Genomic DNA, 21,066 nt, shown 5'->3' with positions numbered 1-21,066 from the left:
TCTGGATCTATCAACAGAAACTGGAAATTATCCCTCAATAGGAAAAAGGAGTGAGAAGGATCGGCCTGAGGTGCAGCTTTACACTGCTGAAAGTGGTGTGTGAGATCACAGACCAGCACGGCAGTCCTCCATACAGCAAGATTCCTTGGACATTTTTAGATGTGCCCAGGGAGTACCTGCAGACACTTTTAGCCCGTTGGGCAGGTTTTCTCCTTCCTCTGCCCTCCTCTTGCACATCCACAGCTTGCATTCTGGAAACAGGCATATTCAGGATGTGGTGATTGATGGAAATTTGGTGAGGGTGCTGCCTGTAGGCACCTGCAGGTTGGGTTAGGGCAAGCTCTGAGATGCTGCCAGGAGCATCTCCCTGCTGAGGCCGGACACTGCTGTCCTGCCACACCCTCTGCAGCCAGGGCAAGGTCCTGGAAGGGTCTGTGTACACAGCAGGGAAGGGAAAATGTAGGGACCCAGGTTTAATGGATGGGGATTGGTACAGCCAACTGCAGTGCAGCTGGACCAGTGGACAGCAGCTGAAGGTGGGATCCCAGTGTCTTTCAAAGGAAACAAGTGTTCAGAGAAGAGAGAACAGAAAGTAGCCCTGTTCTTGTGACTGTGAAGAAAACTAACTGTATCCCAAGTGAAACCAGCCCACCTGTCCTCAGTGTGTGTGACATCCCTGCTGTCCTCATCCCACTGAGGTTGCTGTGCGAGGGAGTGGAGCTGCTCTGAGTCCTGTGGCTTTTGGAGGACGAGTTACAAAATTAAAAATTCCTGAGAGGGTCTGATGGTTGCAGGGGGGAGTTTGTAGCAGTCCAGTGTTACAGGTAGTGTGGTAAGTTGTGGGTCTTGAACAGCCGGTGTTACTGTGGGAGTGTTTGCAGTAACGTTCCTGTTGGAAAGAGAAATGGAATGGCAGGGTCGTGGTGAGGCTGCAGTCAGTTTGTAGGGGTTTTACACAATGGCTGATTTCTTGATATGTTCATGCTTATTTTTGAAAGTTAACTCCTAGAATTTCAGAGGGCAAGACACAAGGGATGTGTTTCACCAAGCAGAAGTGACACTGGTGTGTGTTACAGTGCTGCATTACGGGGCAAATGAACCAGCGTGGCTTCTGCTTCTCAGATCTTGGGTTTAGCACAGCTTTTGGTGTCCCTTCTCCTTGGGGTTTCTCCTGAGAAGTTGGCCTGTCTGCTCGGCCACTGGTGGGGTGGCATTCCTGGTAGAGATGCCTTTCCTCTTCGAATCCTTGGGACAGCAAAGAAAGGCTGGGGTGAAGTCAAGTTCCCAGCACACACTGATTCTCGGTAGGCCACGTAACAGTGTGATGCTGGCAAAGACCAGGGTTGTACAGTAGCTGCAGGTTGCTGTGATCTAGAAACTTAATTCATTTTTGTTTGATTGATTTCCTTTTTTTTCCAAGATGGGTGATATTTCATTTATACAACGACACCAGGTTGTTTTTTTGCTGAGGAACAAAAGGCACATGCTAATAGCAGACACTTCCCTGAAGCAGTTTGACCTGTGATGGGCAGAAGGTGTCCTACGAGTGAAAACACATGCAGGCTGGATCACAGCCCTTCTCTGTGGAGGAAAGTTTATGCTGGGTTTGTACAAGGCTGTTCTGACAGTGGCTTTTCCACAGTCTGCATCCTGGAGCTCTTCATGGAGCAGTGGTCAACTGCTGAGGTGACACGTTGTGTGAGAAAGAAGTGCTGAGGCACTCATGTCACGTAATTTTGTTGATTATACAATCATGCAAGGGTTATTTTCCTTGAGACAATTCCCTTTCCTGCTCCCTTCTGCACTGGGCAGAACGTAGCCTGTGTTTTCCAGAATGTATGTGAAAATGAGTCCATTCCTGGGATGTTTTTGTTTACTGTGGCGTGTGAGAGAATGCACTTCAACACTCCATCCCTCGGTTGTGTGCAGCAGATAAATAAGGATTTATTTTGATCAACTCAGCACTAATTCCATAGAGAAGTTTTGCAGTGTGTGTGGTGATAGAGAGAGTTTGTAGGGATCTGGAGAGTTGCTTGTGCAGCCTGGTGTGAGCTGGGAGCCTGAGGGAGGAAGGGTAAAGGGCAGTTTTATACCTGAATCCACTTTGTGGTGTACGACCACTAACCCAGCACAGCGTTTACATCCAGGACTCGGCTTGCAAGTGCCCTTTACTCTGTAGAGCTCTCAGTGACCTCAGGGGGAAAACATTAGTGTCCACCCAGTTGTTTTTCAGATCTCAGCCATCAGGAAGCTTAGGAGGAGTTGTTCTGCTGACAGAGGCTGTTGTTAGGAGTGCCCTGTGAGGAGACAGGGCTGAGGGCATCGAGCCTGCAAGGTGAGCATCAGGCTGGTCCATGAGTGCACCGGCAACAACCCCCAAAGCCACGTGCTCCTGGGTGTGGAGCTGCTGCTTGCCTTAGGACAGGGCAGAAAGGGTTTGGGGCTTGAGGAGGATGTGCTTTAAGGTTCCTTCCAACCCAAACTGTGCTGTGATTGCATTCTGTGACTGTCGGTGGAAACAGCTGCCCCTTATATTAAATGACCTGTCCTCAGTGAGGCCTGGGCTCCCCTTCCCTACTCACAACAGAAACACTCTTCAGATTCCAGGGCAAAATGCTCTGCTTCAAGCATATCCACTCTCACAGGAATATTTTCTTGAGTGTCTTCCCATGCTTCCACTCTGCCTTGGGAAACGAGCTGTTTCTGCTCAAACCCCACGTGTGCAGCAGGACGTAGTTCAAAGTCTTGCACTGCAAAGGTCTGAGCTCTCTGCTGACTGTAGGTCACAATGAGTGGTCTGAAAACGTGAAACGTGAGAAAACTGAAAACTGAAACACGAGAGGAGCATTATGAGTCCCTACAAATATCCAAATACTGTGGATATTGTGGCAGTCTTGCATCTAGTCTTCAGCTGGAGTTGAGGTCTACTGTGTTAAGAGCTGTTGGAGAATAGAAGTCTCTCCTCAGCACTGTTCATCATCTGTAAGACAGAACCAAAACAGAAGGTTTTAATGTCATTTTATGACAATGATTAGGCATGTTAATGCAGATCTCCTGAGCACCTGGATGTTTTGTTGCAGACAAGACCATTTTTCTCTTCTGTAGTGTTCTTTTTCTTCTTTTTGCTTACTTATAAGATACTTTTTTCCTTACTAGTACCTGTCATGTTGCTGTTACTGAAGTTATTATATTTGTCTCTTGACTACTAGAAGGGTCTGGAGCACGAGCCTGATGGGGAACCTCTGAGGGAGCTGGGGGGGCTCAGCCTGGGGAAAAGGAGGCTCAGGGGGGACCTTCTCACTCTCTACAACTTCCATGACAGGAGGGGTAGCTGGGGGAAGTTGGGCTCTGCTCCCAGGGCACAAGGGAGAGGATGAGAGGAAATGACCTCAAGCTGTGGCAGGGGAGGTTTAGGTTGGATATTGGGAAAATTCCCTCATGGAAAGAGTTGTCCAGCCCTGGCAGAACTGCCCAGGGCAGTGGTGGAGTCACCATCCCTGGAGGGATTTAAAAGATGTGTAGATGTGGCACCTGGGGACGTGGGTTAGTGGTGGCCTCAGCACCTGCAGCCGGGTATGGCTGTGCAAGGGGAGCCCGGAGATGTGCTCTGCTCGTGATGGCTTGTGCCTGAATTCTTCTGCAGAGAGCAAAAGGTGTCTGTTCAGGTGTATCTACCTCGGGCTGGGTAGCGGAAGGGCAGAGGTGCTGTCCCACTGAGCAGGCTGGGTGTCCTGGCTGGTGTGTTTGGCGGTTGTTGGTGGCACCTGCACGTCAGTTGAAGATGAAACAGAAACTGCTCGTTAAGAACAGAAGGTGACCAGCGAGAGGAGCAGAGGAGAGGAAGAAAGACACAGAGACAAAACATGTGCAGAGCAGTTTGCTTTTCACACCTGCAGGCTGTTGGATTGCCCTGAGAGCGGGAGCTCTGACGTCCTGGCAGTGTCCTGGGCTGGGATGCAGCGGGTGCTGGGCAAGGCCTGCACAATGGTGTGGTCTGCTTTGTCACCTTCCCCTGCTCCCAGGCTGGGATGAGCCCTTCTTGGCTCCCTGCAGCTGCACTGTGGCCACCCAGCCTGGAAAAGGTTTTTGCATGTGGCCAGATTCTTTTGAGGACCGGTGCTGCTTCTTTCGGTGGGGTCACACAAGGAATGAACTAAAACTAAGAGGATGATTTTGAGAGGAGGGTTATTTCTGTGGTATTTATTTAATGGACTTCTTGACCTTTTGGGTTTAATTCAAACTTTGGCAATTTTCTCCTTGAGTTTGGTTTTGTTCCTGCTTTTTACCACTGCCTCTTTCTCTGGTTCCCTCTCCCTCTTGGCATATTTCCCATCTGCTTTTGGGAAACCCAGTAATGAGGAGGGCAAGAAGCTGGAGTGTTCAGCCTAGAGAAGAGAAGGCTTCAAGGAGACCTTAAAGCCCCTTCCAATGCCTAAAGAGGCTCCAAGAGAGCTGGAGAGGGACTTTGGAAAAGGATAGAGTGACAGGACAAGGGGGAATGGCTTCCCACTGCCAGAGGGCAGGTTTGGATGGGATATTGGGAAGAAATTCTTCCCTGTGAGAGTGGGCAGGCCCTGGCACAGGTTGCCCAGAGAAGCTGTGGCTGCCCCATCCCTGGAAGTGTCCCAGGCCAGGTTGGACGGGGCTGGGAGCAACCTGGGCTGGTGGGAGGTGTCCCTGCCCATGGCAGGGGGTGGGACTGGATGGACTTTAAGGTCCCTTCCAACCCAAACCAATATGGGAGCCTGGTGTGGCTGAGAGCAGGATCTGGCTCTGATCACCCAGGTGTCACGGGAAGGTGATGAGGCTTGGGTACAAATGGGAATATGTTACTGTGCAATAAATGGCATGAGCCATTCTCCCCACGGTGTCAGTAGTGACACTCTTCAAGGTGTTCCTTCTGATGTCATCCAGATGACAGACATCGAAGAGTTGTGTGACTGAGCATTGGGGTCAGTCTGTAAGCCTTTAATTATTTAAAATTATATGACAGCAAGATGGAGTAGAATTTTGAGTTGACATAAAATAATTAGGGGAAAAAAGTCCCATCTGACACTTTTCACCCACCCCTTGTTCTTGTGAGAGTGCCATCTGTCAGCAGTAAGGATTGGGAGAGCTGGCCTTCCTTTCTGAAGCAAGGTGTATTTCCTTGCCCTGTACATTCCCTCAGTGAGAAGAGGTTGTTGGAAAATATAATTCCCTTCAAACTAAGCAGTAATTCTCCTTCGAATTATATCTTAATAAAAAAGAGAACATCTTGGGCAGTCTCTGATTTAGACACACTGCCTTTTAAATCTGTCCTAATTATAGTGCTCATCGCTTAACATTCATTTAATGAAGATCCTCATTTATATGGACAAGGTTGGCAAATAGGAATTAATGCCATTAAAACCCATGAGTCTCCCAAAGGAAACAAATCAAAAGCTCTATGAAGGAAATGAAACCTTATTATTTATAACAAGGCAAAGCACAGAATCACCAGCCATACCTTTGTGTAGCTGGCTCAGGGGCCTGCAGCAGATCTGGTTTGGAAAGCAGCAGTGCCACGCTGCAGGGACCTGCCCATGAGCATCACTCTGGCTGGAGCACAGCTTCCTCTGAGGAGCTTCCACTCCAAGGGTCCAGTCTTGTACCTGGGCCATGGCTTTTTTTTTTGGTCTTGGTTTCTGGATCAAGACCAGACCTCCTCTCATCAGCCCCAGAAATAACCACAGTGGTTCATCAAGGCCCAGGAAGACACCACAGTTGTCTCGGTGGATCTGCAAAAGTGGGGTTGATGCACATCTCTGCTTCTGTCACTTCACTGTGTGCTGATACAGAGCTGCTTGGTTTTAAGAAACACTGTCAGAGTGTTTCCATAGGTGTTGATTTGAACAGACATGGGAGGTGGATGGTTCTCTGGCTCCTTAAAACCCTTGGTCATGCTGAGCAGCATTTCACTGGTGTTACAGGAATTCTAGTGATGGCAGCGAGAGTGAGGTACAAGGCTAAGAGCCCTGAGGGACTCCTGTGACCCTCACAAATATCCCCTCACAGGAGGCCTCAGGTCTCTGGTGACCCAAGAACCCGAGGGAACGGCTGGAGCTGTGTCAGGGCAGGCTCAGGGTGGGTCTCAGGGAAAGGTTCTTCCCCCAGAGGGTGGTTGGCACTGAACAGGCTCCCCAGGGCAGTGGGCACAGCCCCAAGGCTGCCAGAGCTCCAGGAGGGTTTGGACAACACTCTCAGGGACAGGGTGGGATTGTTGGGATGTGTGTACAGGGCCAGGGGCTGGACTGGATGATCCTTGAGGGTCCTTCCAACTCAGGCTATTCTGTGACTGCACGTCCTGTCAGCAGCTCAGCCGGTCCCTGCTGGGCTGAGTGTGACCAGTCCTGACCCGAGATGGGTCACAGTGCTCAGTGTCTGTCAGCACATGTGTGATGTGATCTCAGACTCGGGGCTTCCTCTCAGCCTCTGAGCATCTCCCAGATAAAATCAATGATAATTCCCTGATGGATACATGGAGTCTATTCACGGTCAAGAGTGTGGTGATGTGAAAATGTTCTTTGTGTCTGACTGTGTAGGTTTATGCATAAGGGGATGTATCTGTGTCTCCAGTGGGGAAGACATAGAACAGTGATTTTACTTTGTATTTTGTTTTAAAATTCTGAGAGGATAGGGGATAAATTTGACCAGTTCCACTATTCATGTCAAGTTTGTAAAGTTTTATTCTGGAAACTAAAGTGTCTTCTAGCGAATTTAAAATGAAATAATAAAGATAAAATATAAAATAAAATAATTAAATACAATAAAATACAGTACAGTAATTAAAATAAAATTTTAATTTAATTTAATTTAAATGCAATGCAATAGAATAAAATAACGTGATGCAAAATCAGAAGCTAAACTTAAGGAAAAAGTTCATTTGAATATCGCAATAAGAAAAGGGACTGTAGATAGAACTTCCCCTGAAACCCAGTGAAAAGTTATTTAACACAGAATAGAACATCCAGGTGTGAGAAGACATGAGATAGATCTGGATGCCTTTGAAAAACAGCCTTAGGATTCCTGCCATTCATTCATCTTGGCTCAAAGTTGGTGGTTTTCCCCTTTTATATTTCCTTTTCCTTATTTAGGTTTCTTCCTATTAATAGGACATAAGCAGATCCAAATTCAGCTGCCACATGCGTGGCAGAGGATGGGCTGCAAGAGCAGGAATTGGCTCAGATGATTACAATCCCTGTGTGGATTTACCTTCTGGTGAGGCATTGGAAGTTCCCACGGTTTTGGTCCCTGCAATGTGCTGTTCCTGGGATAGTGTGGCACTGCTGCAGCCTCCTGTAGACAGTGCACCACATTCTTCCTACAAATCCCTGCCTCTGTTCCTGCTTCAGGAAAGGGGCAGTGAGGATGTTTCAGAGTTTATTTATGTTAATACTTTGTCTTCCACGCGGCGTGCTGTCTCTTTGGGGCTATTTTCATCTTGTAAATTAACATGTTTTGCTTAAAGCACGAGTGAGAGCCAGATCACATCTCTCTCTGCTCCTCGCCTGACCTACTTATGGTGTCTTCAGAAGGCAGAATTGGGTCTCCCAGCCTCTTTGCTGCCTCATGGAGGGCAGAGCCAAGGACCTGCTTGGGTATCCAGCAGCAGGGGATGGAGCTGAGACTGTGACCCAATTCACTGCCACCCGCTCCTAATAGCAAAGCCAGGGGCATTGGAGAAGTGACCTGAATCCAGATGGAGCTGGGGCTTCAGAGTCACAGAACCACAGAATTGTTAAGTTTGGAGAAGACCTCTGAGGGTTTGGAAAAGACCTCTAAGTCAGCAGGGGTTGTGGAGGGAAATGATTCATCGGCAAAGGCCACCACTGTTTCCTCGGCGAATTTCTTACCTTTTGTGAGGGAATATATTGAAAACTAAAGCAGCAATTAGTGACCTGTAGCGTGTTGAAGTGAGCATGGACACCCATGTGACAGGACATCAAGCTTTTCATGATAATATCATCATAAAGAGTGTTGTATCCCTGGATTGGCATCCCCAGTGTTCATGTATTGCTGCCTGCAATGGAGGGAACAGCCATCTTTGAGCAACTTGTTTTCATGATGAAAGAGAATCCCAGAATCACAACATGGTTTGGGTTAGGAGAGACCTGCAAGACCAGGTCACTCCAAGCTGCATCCAGCCTGGCCTTGGACACTTCCAGGGATGGGGCAGCCACAACCTGTGCCAGGCCTTGTGTTCTTGGGTGCTATAGGGAAGGAACTGGGTTTAGGCTTTGGAAATCTAGAAACTTACCTCTGTCCCATGAGCACAGGCTTTTCTGAGCGTGGTCCCTCAGGAGTGGCTTCAGTACAACCAGGCTGAAGCCAGATATGCCCACCAGCAGCAGTTTTTGGTTGGTCAGCTGGAGCAGCCCTGGTGTCACCTCAGCCCCCTGCTCAGGGCTCCAGGTTGGTTTGGTACCCACTTTGTGATGGAGTTGTACTCTCCATTATTGTCAGGGCTGCAAAAGCTGGGCTTAATCTTTGCAGTGGATACCCAGTGGTTCTTTGAGCTCCATTACTTTCCAGAGTAACTTCTGGGACTGATGGACTTTGAAGAGTTACATCGAACATGTTCAACATTCAAAGTTAAATGTATCCCGATGGGTTTGGCCAAACTGTGAGAGATGGGACATAGATCTGCACTGATTTATTAATAACCACTTTTAATAATTGTATGAATAAGTGAGAAGTTACTTGTCTACCAGATTCTTTTACCAGCTGTCCTGATGTTCCTTCAGAATCCCTGGACACCTGACACATCCCAGTATGCCCTTGGAAAACAAGAGGCAAGATGTTTGCTCACAGGATCCATCTTTCCTCTCAGGCCATGTGTTGCCATCTGAGGGCTTAGGGATCAAAAGAACTTTAAACCCACTGAAGCACTTTCTTAAGAGCAGGGGGTGGTGGCTTTCAAGTGACACAGGGAGAAATCTTCTTGGGAAGGAACAGCTGGGGGTGTGTGATCTGTCTGGAGAGAGGTTTGTATTAAACAGAGTGTGCAAAGGAGGTCAACAAAGATGGGGAAGGGCCTGGATTTGAAGCCGTGTGAGGACACTGAGGGCACTTGGGGTGTTCAGCTGGAGCAGAGGAGACTGAGGGGAGACCTCCCTGCAGTTCGAACTGCCTGGGCAGGGGCAGAGGAGGGGCAGGACTGAGCTCTGCTCTGGGGGGACCAGGGACAGCCCCAGGGAATGGCTGGAGCTGTGTCAGGGCAGGCTCAGGGTGGATCTCAGGGAAAGGTTCTTCCCCCAGAGGGTGGTTGGCACTGAACAGGCTCCCCAGGGCAGTGGGCACAGCCCCAAGGCTGCCAGAGCTGCAGGAGGGTTTGGATGATCCTCTGGGGCACAGGGGGTGACTCTTGGGGATGGTCCTGTGCAGGGCCAGGAGTTGGACTGGATGATCCTTGTGGATCTCTTCCAGCTCAGCATATCCTGGGATTCTGTTGTTCTGTGACAAAGGTAGAAAACTTCTTGGGGACTACTCTAGTGCAGGAACAGGTAGGGGTGTGTGGTCTGTTTGGAGGGAGGATTGTATTAAATAAACAAGTCCTTGCTCTCAGGATGTGATTTGGCTGCTGCTCACCATTTGTCACTGCTCCTTGGGGGAGCAGAGTCCCAGCTGTGGGCTTGCCCCAGGCCAGCAGAGCTGGTTCTGGCTCCAGGGCAGCCCCAGGGCCGGGCTCCTGTGCTCTCAAGGTCCTGCTTTGTGCTGCAACTGCAGAAGCTCCAGGTGCAGCTTTACCAAAGAGATGTGCTGTGGTTTCCCCCCTCCTCCCACCCGTGCTCTGTGGTGCAGCAACAGCCACCTGGCTGTTCCCCCTCCCCAGGAGCCCAAACCTGAGGGCAGCTTCACCCCTGGATGTGACACCAGCATGGGGGGTCTGGTGGAGGGGGTTGTGTGGCCCGGGCAGTTTGTTCTGTACCAAACAGGAACAAGGTTCATGGCACACCTGAACAGACCCCAGAGAGTCATTTGGGTCCAGCCTCTGCAGAGAAGCCTTAGCTGAAGCTCTTGTCTTGACATCCAGTGTCTGCAGAGGTCAGGAGGACCTGCAGAGGACTTCAACTCCAGCATGGAGATGCTCTGCAGGTCATAAAGTGTGTGCATATCATGATTGCACGAGTCTAACTCCAAGGGGGAGGCAAATGTCTTAGGGATAGATGTCCTTTAAAGGTCCCATCCAACCCAAACTGTTCTGTGGTTCTCTAATTCAGATTGTGTTTAGAAAATAAAAATGCCTTTTCTGGGGATGGTGTCAAACATAAATCTAGAATCTGTGTTTTCTGTGAGTTTCCCTCACACTAAACACCTTGGGTAAAGATTTGTGGTTCCTAAGCATGGTGGGGGTTTAAATGCAGAACCAGGAAAATGGAATTCTTACATAAGCTGATGTTTGTAAAACGCTCTCTCGGCTCTTTCTGGAGGTTCTCTTGATACCTGGGTGAGAGAGGTGATGTTGGCTCTTGCAACGAGGAAGAACTTGACATGAAAAGGAGAGACTGTGGATGTCATCTATGGATGACATCAAGAAAGTATAAAGGAATCCAAAGAGCAGCAAAGGTTGGGAAAATGCTTTAAAGTTACTACGTTCCCTAAATATGATATTAACTGAGGTACAGAGATGTTTTGGTCACAGCTCACCGGGACTGCAGCCCTCTCTCCCTGTGATAGATACATGAAGATTGTGGCTCCCTGAATTGCTCCAACTGTTTTTAGGAAAGGAATACTAAATCAGTCTTGAGTTTGGTATGTTATTGAGCACTTTAGTTACCTGGTATGAAAGCAGGTAATGCCAGCTGGTTCTGTGGCATCTGGGCATGCCCTGCACAGGAGAATTCCCAGCTGAGCAGTGAGGGCAATTCCTCTGTCCTTTGTGCCCCAGGAACAGACCACAAAGAGTAGACCAGCACCCAGAATGTGGCTTGTAGCTTAAACACATAGTTGAAGGAAAGAAAATGCAGCCAAACGTGTGCATTGCTCCAAGCCCCGTCCAACCTGGCCTTGGACACTTCCAGGGATGGGGCAGCCACAGCTTCTCTGGGCAACCTGTGCCCTCACTGAATTTATAGTAAATAATTTCTTCCTAATGTCTAATCTAAACCTACTCTCTGTCAGTGTGAAGCCATTCCCCCTTGTCCTGTCACCCCAGGCCCTTGTAAATAGTGTCTCTCTGTCTTTCTTGTAGGCTCTGGAAGGTACTGGAAGGCCACAATTAGGTCATCCTGAAGCCTTGAACAACCCCAATTCTCTCACCTTTCCTCCCAGCAGAGCTGCTCCATCCCTCTGATCATCTTGGTGCTGCCAAGGTGGGGCACCAAGGCAGCTCTGCAGGGGGCAGAGGGGCAGAATCCCCTCCCTGCCCTCTGCCCATGCTGTGGGATCAGCCCAGCACATGAAGGGGTTCTGGGTGCTGGGTCATGTCCACCCTCCCACCCACCAGCACCCTCGAGTCCTTCTTGGAAGGGCTACTTTCCATCTGTTCATCCCCCACCTGGAATGATAGCAGGGGTTGTCGTGACCCAGGTGCAGCACTTGCACTTGGTTTGTTAAACACCATGGCATTCCCAGGGGCCACTGGTCGGGCTTGTCCAGGTCCTGCTGGATGGCAAGATGTGAAAAGCAAGTTACTCTTTGCTTTGTAATGTGTTGAGATGGCAGAAATCGCTGAGAACAGAAGGGAGGGGGTGAGGTCTAATGCCTCCAAAAACCAGGGAGCCTTTTCCACCCCGATTGACCCGCTCACAGAAAGCAGGGGAGGAGGATCATTCCTAGTGCTCAGTGTAATAGGAACAAAACTAGTACACCTGAGGGAAATGGATCCTGTGATAATGGCCCCAGTTGCTAAATATGATTTGTTTCTGGTGTTTTTAAACTTGTTGTATGACTCAGGCACGAAGAATCCGGCTGTTGTTGATGACAGGAATCTGTAGTTCTCTGAATGCAGTTTCAATTCCCAATGGCTGCATTCTGTTTCTGTGCTCAGTTTTGCTTTAGGTTTCCTTGCTATTTGGGATACTCCTTCTGAAAAGAGTCCAGCCTATGTTTCTAAACCTCTGCCTGTGAGTTTTGCTCTCTGGCGAGCTCAGAGCAGGCTGCCACTTTGAACGGGAGCAGCAAGCCTGTGTCCCAAGCAGCCGATCACTTCCCTGAGTGGGGAATTCTCGTTGTGGTTTGGGATTTCTGTTGAGCCCTTGGCAGATGTGGGTCTGTGGTAAACATGGAGGTGGTCCATGCACCTGAGTGCCCGTGCACTGCAGAGATGGAGCTTCACACCAGCAATGGGGCAGCTTATTCTCCTCAACACAGAGGGGCCAAGCACCTGCACTGGACAGCAACACCCCTGAAGTCCCTCAGACGTTTGCAATTAAAAAGATATCATCCAGCTGGCTTAGCTGGCTGTAGTGATTGTTTTCCAGTGAGGTCCCAAGTTCACTCACTTTTACAAATAGTTTTATAGAGGTCAAGTAATTCCTGTTTTCTCCCAAAGGGGAATGCTCTGCTGCATACCACAAGTTTGGGAAAAAATATAAATCACAAAATACGGTTCAGCCAAGCAGAGAGACGAGTTTATCCAAGACAGCAGCTCGTACAACAGGCTGAAGCACTGGGATGAAAAGGCAGGGAGAGCAAAAATCTCCAAAATCTCTGTTTTGTGAAAACATGTGACTGATCAGATGAGACAAATCCTTCTGGTTAGGAAAAGGCTTGTCTGTTTGCTCTGGAGACACTGGAGAGCACGCAGGGGAGAGCCCTGGTCAGAGTTCACCCTGTAACAGCCACCAGGAAAACATCCCAGGAGAAGTGAACCCAGGGAACAGCTCATTTCCTTGCTCTCTTCCTTCTTTCCCTTTTTCTATCTTCTCTTGACATCCCCTGTGCCCACGGTGTTGGCTGTTGCATTTCTGGATGCCGGGATGTGGACACAAGAAACTGCTGCCACTTAACATTGGCTTGGCATCAAAAAGTGAAGCCTGAGCCTCTCCACTGCTGGGAAGTCCCGTTTTTCATGCAGTACCTACAGCTTTGCTCAGGAGGTGGAGGCTTCTGGAACTGGACGGGTGTCCAACGACACCTTGTTGTTAAGGAAGAGCCTTATTGTGCAAGACATGATCAGTGACTCACCAAGGAATGATACCAGTTGTTAAGGGGTAAGGATGAGATCAGGTTAATCCCTAATTATGACCTTTCTTACCTCTAAAAATGCTGTGATTTTTTCTGTGCTGGAGAAAGAAGAGGAAGAGAAGAGGAAAAGGAAGAAGAAGAGAAGAGAAGAGAAGAGAAGAGAAGAGAAGAGAGAAGAGAAGAGAAGAGAAGAGAGAAGAGAAGAGAGAAGAGAAGAGAAGAGAGAAGAGAAGAGAAGAGAAGAGAAGAGAAGAGAAGAGAAGAGAAGAGAAGAGAAGAGAAGAGAAGAGGAGTGAGAAATGCATCACCACTTTTCTAAGGCTGAATGCAATGCTGGTATACCAGTTTGTTTCTGGGAATAAAAGTGATTTGCAATTGGACTTATTTAAGGAGAGGGGACACGTGGTTGTGTGTAATAAGAGTTGACATGTCAATTTTAATGGTGATAAAATGTCCTGAGCTTTCAACATGCTTCTGGTAAAGGGGTAAAAGTTGAAGGATTCAAGTTTAATACATTGTCTGGTTGGACACCCTGTGTTTCACCTGTTTGGAATGGTCCTCAGGAGTGGAAAAAGCATGTGGCTTTGGTTGGTTTCAGAAGTTGGGATCTCAGCTTATTTTTCCTTCTGCTCTATTTCTGTATCCATAGATTTGATTTTCTTTCCCATCAAAGAGCCTTTTGCTTATTTTATTTTTTCATGTTTTTCTATACTTGTCTTCTGGTTGATAATGGAGATGACATGGTTTTGACAGAACAATTAATTAATTTTTCTCCTAAAACTACTTAAAATGTCACCTCCCTGCAGATGGCAAATCAAGGGCCCCAGGAACATTTATGCCATAAAACCAGTTGAATTCATGCACCTTTTATTATTGTTGCCTGCATAAGAAAAATCGTGGTTAACTTTGTCAGAATACTGAAGCTTGAACATCTCTTCACTGCGAACACAGAAGCAATTTCATTTTAAAGTGGCAAAGGGCAGAGTTTCTAATAAAAATGTAATTTGTAGCCTCTGACTGCAAAAGCTTCTAATATGCTAATTCTCCTTTAAATCCCTGTAACACGGGTGAGATATCAGCTTAAACAGCTGCAATATCAAAGCCTTTACTTGTCATTATTATTATTTTTTTTTCCCACAACAGTGTCTGTAAAATTCAAACACATCGGTAATAATGTTTCCCTTTTATCTCATTATCAAATAAGTTTTGTACTGCCTCAACCTGAGTTAAATCACTTAACAACCATTTAAAAATCAACCATTAGGTTGGTTTAAGTTGTTCCAAGAAGGCATTCCTGGACGCTCGGTAATTAATCTCTTAGGCCATCTTTGCTGGGTTTGGACAGAAGGGTTTCTTGAGCTGTGAGTGGTGGTAGTGGCTGCTGCTCCTGCATCCCACATCCCTGCCCTCCACACCAGTTTCATCCCCAGTTCCCAGCTGGCACTGCATGGTGAGAATGCTGATGGGACAGCGAGCGTGGGGCTTTGCAGGATGTCTGGGAAGGGTTTTCTAGGGAAAATTTCCCCACAAAAGAGTGGCACAACCCTGGCACAGGCTGTTTAGGGCACTGGTGGACATGGGTTAGTGGTGGCCTTGGCAGCCCTGGGGAGTGATTGGACTCCGTGATCTCCGAGGGCTTTTCCAACCTTAAGAATTCCATGACTCTGTGATTCAGTCCTTCACCAAGGAAAAGTGTTCTCCTTCTAATTCACTTTGGGAACGTGGTGCTTTCCCCAGGGACATGTTTGGTCCTGCCAGACGCCTTCCCTGTCACACGGTGAGAAAGCAGCATCAGCAGATAATGCAGGGTCAGAGACACCCAGCCCTGGGTGTGTTGCTGGGGGACACCCGGGTTGTGCTCACACCCCTCCGAGCACGGAATGGTGCCCGTGCTGCGCAAACAGCAGGATGAGTTTCCCCATCTCCTTCACAGTGTAAGTGCAGCTCTCCTCAGTTTGGGAGTTCCTGCAGCAGAGCAGGGTCCTGCCAGGATGTCAGCACACAGGTTTGGGATGTCTGTGCTACTGGAAATGGATTCTTGGACTCTTGAAGCAGATCAGTCTGCTCTTGTTCCTGCTCCTGCTCCACATCCCCCACTCCCTGCCTGTCCCTGGCCAGCTCTGCCTCAGTGTTCCTTTGCTGACCCTTGTACCTCCGGCTTCATCTCACTGGCAGATCTGAATAATCACCCAGCAGTGCTACTGGGAGCTTTTCCCAGTTCTTCAAAGGTAACACACCCAGGACTCACACTGATGCTGTTGTGGGGGCACTGCAGGATCCTGCTCCCAAGCAGGCTGCTGTTGGTCCTGAGCACACCGCCTGGATCCTGAGCACCCTGCCTGGATCCCGAGCACCCTGCCTGGATCCTGAGCACCCTGCCTGGATTTTGAGCACATTGCCTGGATCCTGAGCACCCTGCCTGGACCCTGAGCACACCACCTGGATCCCACACTGGCTGTGATCCCGTGCCAGCCTCCTCTGGACTCGTCTGATCGTTGTAGGGAGTCAGGCACTTGGTTCGAGTCTTTTGGATGTTTGTGTTTCTCTCGGGCAAATGGGGCTGAAAAAAAAAGCGGGAGGGACCAAAGCAGAGTGTTCTCATGGAAAAAAGCAATAGATGCAAACCACAGAGCGCCATTTGTGCTGGAATTCGGGGGCTGAGGGGGAGGACACCACTGTTCAGTCGCTGTAGATGACTTGGTTTTTTTTTCAGCTGGAGAAATGCTTTGATTCTATTCTATTGGTAATTAACCACCCTGAGAAAAAACACACTGGTAAATTGAGAAGGAGACGCTTCAGAAACTGGACGTGGGTTCTACCAAGGCTGGCAGTCCCCTTCTGTTTCTTATTCCCAGGTGGAAATGCTCAGACCAACACAAGGGTCAGTCATGTCCCCCTGACACCCAAATCTTGCCACATAAACCCGATACAGATGGTGGGAATGGTCTTGAGGGGCTGTCTGGGAGTCCGGCTTTAACTATGGAAATTCAGTTTCCTGTGCCTATCCCCATGTGGAAGCCACCAACAGCCCTGCTGGTGGCAGTACCTGCTGAGCCAAGCTCTGCTGGTTGAGAAGAGGGGCACAGACTGGAATGGGACGATATTTTGGCTGCAGATCCCCCAGGCAGATCAGTCAGGGGATCCCTTGGACAGTTCACACTCCCAGTTTCCTGCACACTGAGGGCAGCAGCTTTTGCCTGCAAGCAGCTGTAAGTGGCCAAACCTTATTCCAAGGCTGTGCCGGGGCTGGAAAAGTTGACTGTGTGTTCTCGGGGCCCGCTGGAGTTTGAGGTCAGTTATTTTTACTTCTCTGCCTTGTTCTCGTTAGATGTTTGACTCGCTCTCAGAACAATGGCTCTCACCACGCTGCAGCCATCGCCCTGTGCCATGGCTGGTCAAACCTTCTCCCATCCAGTGCCCAAGGGTCTCATCTCCTTGCTTTAGCTAAATATAGGCTTTTCAAGCCCTTGGAGAGAGCCTAATCCATACCTTTACTGAGCTTAGCGAGATGAATCCAGTGGCATAAGCAGCTGACACAGCTCTGTGGGTAGAGGAATCCTCTACATTCTCTTACTCTGACTCTAATCTGCCAGGGTTTGTTTAAATTTTCTACTGACAAATCTGGTATTTTTCTGCTAGTTTTTCTGGTATTTTCTACTAGTCTGATATTTTTGTCTCTGTATGAACTGCACTCTGAGGACTGGGCTGTTGTGATGATGATTTTTCCTGTCTGCAAATTTCAGTTTTCCGTTCTGTCTGCCCAGGGACACACAACGATTTTGTATTTTTTCAGCTAACTGTTTAATGAAAAATATCAGCCAAATCTGCAGTTGCTTTGACACATTTCTGAAATAATGACTCCTGTTCCCAGGCTGGGCTTTCAGTGATGAGAGAGTCTCTGGCTTTGGTTGCAGAGCTTCTCTCAGCCTGGGCTTTGTTTTGGAGGGAGTTGGCTCCCGCACTGGCAGCTGCAACAAGGGGACCGTACCCACCAAGGTTTCTGGCAGGATCTCATTTTGACAGAAGGCTTACAATGGTAATAAAAAAGCTGTGTTTCTGTATCTTAACTAGTTTGGCCTTTCCCAGCTTGGTTGCAGCTTTGACTTTGTTGATGCTTTTCTGTAGCAGTAGGTGTGTCTGTGGCTTGTGATGGGGACCTCACACGTCCCTGTGTGCCTTGGGGTCAGCAGGGGTTTGGGACTGAGGGGTCTCAGTGCTTTTTAACAGCTGCCCCCCTACCCCAGGGGTGCATGTGTTGGTTCATGCACACCTGCACACCCTGCCAAGGGCACCAGAGAGCCCTGAGCTCCACAGAGCCAGGCAGGGGGGTCCCAGGGACTCTGTGGAAGAGGTAGGAGCATGGTCATGGGTTATCCTTCCTTTACCACTGCACCCAGAAGGTCACAGCCTCCCTGCATCTGGACCATCACCAGGTGCTGCTGGTGCGTCCACACAACATGAATTTCTCTGGCTGTTGAACTCATTTTTGGACGTGTTGGTGTTGTCCTGCAGAGCTTGCACAGGGTGAGAGTGATTTGAGAGGTTCTGTGAAGCGTGTGATAGAACCAACCGACCCTGCTGCCTGGCCTGGGGGAGAGGAGCAACCATCCCCTGCTCTGCTTCCTACAGGGCAGAAACAGCAGCTAAACACTTTGAATTTCTACCCTCATTGCCTCTTGGCACTGCTGGTGGATTGCCAGAGGGCAGAACATGGCCTTGTGCATGGAGATGGCATTGCATGACCCCTGCCCAAGCCCTTTCCCTGGCAGAAGTTCTCTGCTAGCTGAGGAGCACTGAGAGGTGCTCTGTGCTCACTGCAGAGCACCAAAGGAGCCATTTCAGGTGGTGAAGTAGAGAAACCCCTGGAGAGCTCTTGGTGTGATCCAGCCTTCCTTGTATTGGGGCTTAAGGTGCCTTTGGTGTGTCTTGTGGGTGCTCTTGCCTAGCTGAGCTCCCACAGAGCCACAGCACAAGGGCTGCATCTCACAGCACCCCACTGAACCCTTTTCTCTGTGCTGGAAATGTGTCTTGCAGCCTGGGCTGCTCCTGACAGAGGCAGCAGGAGCAGAGTCCTGTTTGCTCTTCCTCCATGGCAGGAACAGCGTCGTGCTGGACCTGGATTCTTTGGAGCTTCTCAGCACTTGGACTGTGCAGCAGCTTCTTGTCCTGGGGTGTTTCAACACTTTGCTGTTTGGTTTTGTTCCTCCCCAGCACTGTGTTCCCCACTGGATCGTGTCCATGCCCTGTGCCCACAGGCTGTGGGTGATGCTGCCTGTGTTGAGCCACCCAAAGTGATCCCAGTGGGATCACAGCCCATCCCCTTGGCAGCCACGAGTGCTGAGCTCTGCGTCTTCTTTCCCTCCTCATCTTCCTGTGTGGGAACAGAGGTGGAACCTATGGAAGTTGTGCACGTGGTATCTCTTGCCAAGATCACTCCAGTACCTTGTAGCTTCCCAACACATCCTTGGTGAAGAGGAAGATGTGTTTGTGTTTTGTTTTTGTTTTGGAAAACTCTGTGTGGGTACAAAATGGTCTCCCTGGCAAAAAAACCACTCTGTGGGACTCTGTCATATTTTCATGCAGGTCCACAGTGGACTGGTGGTGAGCTTCTGGCTGGCAGCTTTTATAGCACCACATCAGGAGTGTAGGCTGCAAAAGCCCCTGTCTGCACCAGTGTACAATCCACTCAAACCTGGTTTCAGTGGAGCCCTTGGCAGTGGTAAATGCACAGGGTTTTCATTATTAATTGTGTGCTTGGAGATGGACTTGAGCTAATGTCACATTTACCTTCTTCTATTCCAGTTGTGTCGGCGTGGAAGAGGAAGAGGCACCAGACATCGACATCTATCATTGCCCAAATTGTGAGAAAACCCACGGAAAGTCGACCTGTGAGTACCTGTGTGCAGCCAGGCCCTGCTGTGTGTTTGGACAAAAGGACCTTTTATTTTTGTCATTGCAAAGGGCCCTAAGTATCGCGTGCCATAACTATTGGAGTTCAAACCAGGAGGTGAAAATGATGTTAGTGGGAGGACACCATGGGTTGGATCTCGGAGCTTTGGCTGCAGCTTCTGCGTGGCCTCAGACGCGTGCGTGAGCTCAGGCAAGGCACCCACCTGGAGAGCTGCAGTCCCCGGTCCCACGAGAGAAATGAGCATCCTTCCATGCATGAGTTGTGCCCACACTGAGGAATGTGGGCTAGAAAATCCCTGTGGAGGCAGCTAGTGCTAAGACAGGGAGTTTTGGAAGCTACACGGTGTTTTCCGTCTGTGGATGAGAAGAGTCAGAAACAGTTTGTTGTGCTTGGCCTGGATATAGAACTGCAGCGATTTCCGTGGCAGTCAAACTTGTAGGATGCACTGAGGGTGCCAGTTCTTGCAGTTCTTTCACAGAAGGTTCTCCTGAGTAAAAGTGACAGTTGATCTCAGTGGGAGTTTTGTCTGGGAAAGAACCGTGGGATGTGTTTTGCTTTGGTCAGATTAATTCACAATTTCTTTCTATTATACAGTGGGTGAAAAAAAAAAAAGAAAAGAAACCAATCCCTGTGAAAGATGAAATGGTTCACTTGAAAACCAGTTATTCTAAATAAGCAACAGTGATGGGGAGGATCTTGCTGCTCTGCAACCTCAGGGTACCCTGCAGAGGAAGAGCTGAGTGCTCATCTGCAGGATCCAAAGGAATCCTAACAGTCATTTTTTCAGTGTGAATTAAGGGATGGCTGGAAAGTGACTCCTTTTGTGTTAAAATTCAGCATTTTTAACCCAAGAAATTATTTGTGCGTTGCCTTACTTGTTAAAGTTTAAAAACTTTCTAGAGGGAGAGGGGAGGAGCCTGAAATATTTGTTTTGTGGTCAAAAATGGGAATTGTTTTTCCACTATGATTTTTTAAAAGCCAAGTGTGAACTGGAAACCTGAATGACCTGCAGCTGTTCCTGTCTCCCAGAGGGTCTGCCAGCAACTGGGGCCTGAACATGGAACCCACAAACTGGGAAGCTGGCAAAATGCCCCTTGAGAGGCTGGTTCTGAAAGACTTAACTAAATCAATATGTCCCTACAAAATGTTCTGGTTTAGAAGAATCAGCCTTTCTAGTGTTTTGTTGGAAGATTTCTGGAAATTGGTCACACAAATAACCACAAATCGTATTGAAGTGAGTAATTTGGGATTGGAAAGGGTTGTGCTGAAAAGAGGGGGGTGATTGCAGACACTCCCAGACTGTTCCTGACCTGGGACAGAAGCAGCAGCACAGGATCTCCAGCCCCTGTGAGTTCTGTGTAACACTGAGATGAGTCTGATACTTTGATTGCCTTCATATCATGTTGAATTATGAAGGATGAAAGGCACTTTTCAGTGTGAAGGAAAAAACCCAGACAGAAGCAGCAAAAGCCTGTAATCAGGAATTGAATATCAATTCTATAAGACTGGGGTGTGTCATCCTAGAATTCAAGAAATGGCAGTTGTAATAAAAAGATTTCAAGTTTAATATGTCAGTTAAGATGATGTGAGTTGAATGGACAACAATATTTATGATGCTTTTAAGAGGGTTTCTGTCTATTTAGTTCTTTTTATTCAAATAAAAATCCACTGGTACATCCCTGAGCCTGCCTCACACAGCCCAGCAGAAATTACTGCTGGAGCACAGTTCGACCCCCTTCCATCCCAGGGACACCTTCCACCAGCCCAGGTTGCTCCAAACCCAGTCCAGCCTGGCCTTGGACACTTCCAGGGATCCAGAGGCAGCCACAGCTTCTCTGGGAAACCTGTGCCAGGGCCTGACCACCCTCACAGGGAAGAATTCCTTTCCAACATCCCATCAAACCCTGCTCTGTGGCAGTGGGAAGCCATTCCCTGTGTCCTGTCTCTCCAGGCCTTTGTTGAAAGTCCCTCTCCAGCTCTCCTGGAGCCCCTTTAGGCCCTGCAAG

At 48.7% G+C, this 21,066-nt stretch overlaps 1 protein-coding gene and 1 long non-coding RNA gene across 5 annotated transcripts in view; one reads left to right on the top strand and one right to left on the bottom strand.

Annotated features, from left to right (window-relative positions):
- The window catches only part of LOC126647738 (uncharacterized), an 853,551-nt gene that overhangs the window by 287,675 nt on the left and 544,810 nt on the right, over positions 1-21,066 (bottom strand). The gene's annotated exons all lie outside the window — the stretch shown is intronic.
- The window catches only part of PHF2 (PHD finger protein 2), a 74,819-nt gene that overhangs the window by 17,607 nt on the left and 36,146 nt on the right, over positions 1-21,066 (top strand). For both annotated transcript variants that reach the window (XM_050330239.1, XM_050330236.1), the window contains exon 2: positions 18,952-19,037. In XM_050330239.1, the coding sequence (XP_050186196.1) occupies positions 18,952-19,037 (86 nt within the window). The remainder of the gene's footprint in view (positions 1-18,951; positions 19,038-21,066) is intronic.

Source organism: Myiozetetes cayanensis, unplaced genomic scaffold, assembly GCF_022539395.1.
Source record: "Myiozetetes cayanensis isolate MyiCay16 unplaced genomic scaffold, myiCay2020 scf40, whole genome shotgun sequence".
Classification (NCBI taxonomy): domain Eukaryota; kingdom Metazoa; phylum Chordata; class Aves; order Passeriformes; family Tyrannidae; genus Myiozetetes; species Myiozetetes cayanensis.
This window is presented reverse-complemented; position numbering and strand designations above follow the sequence as displayed.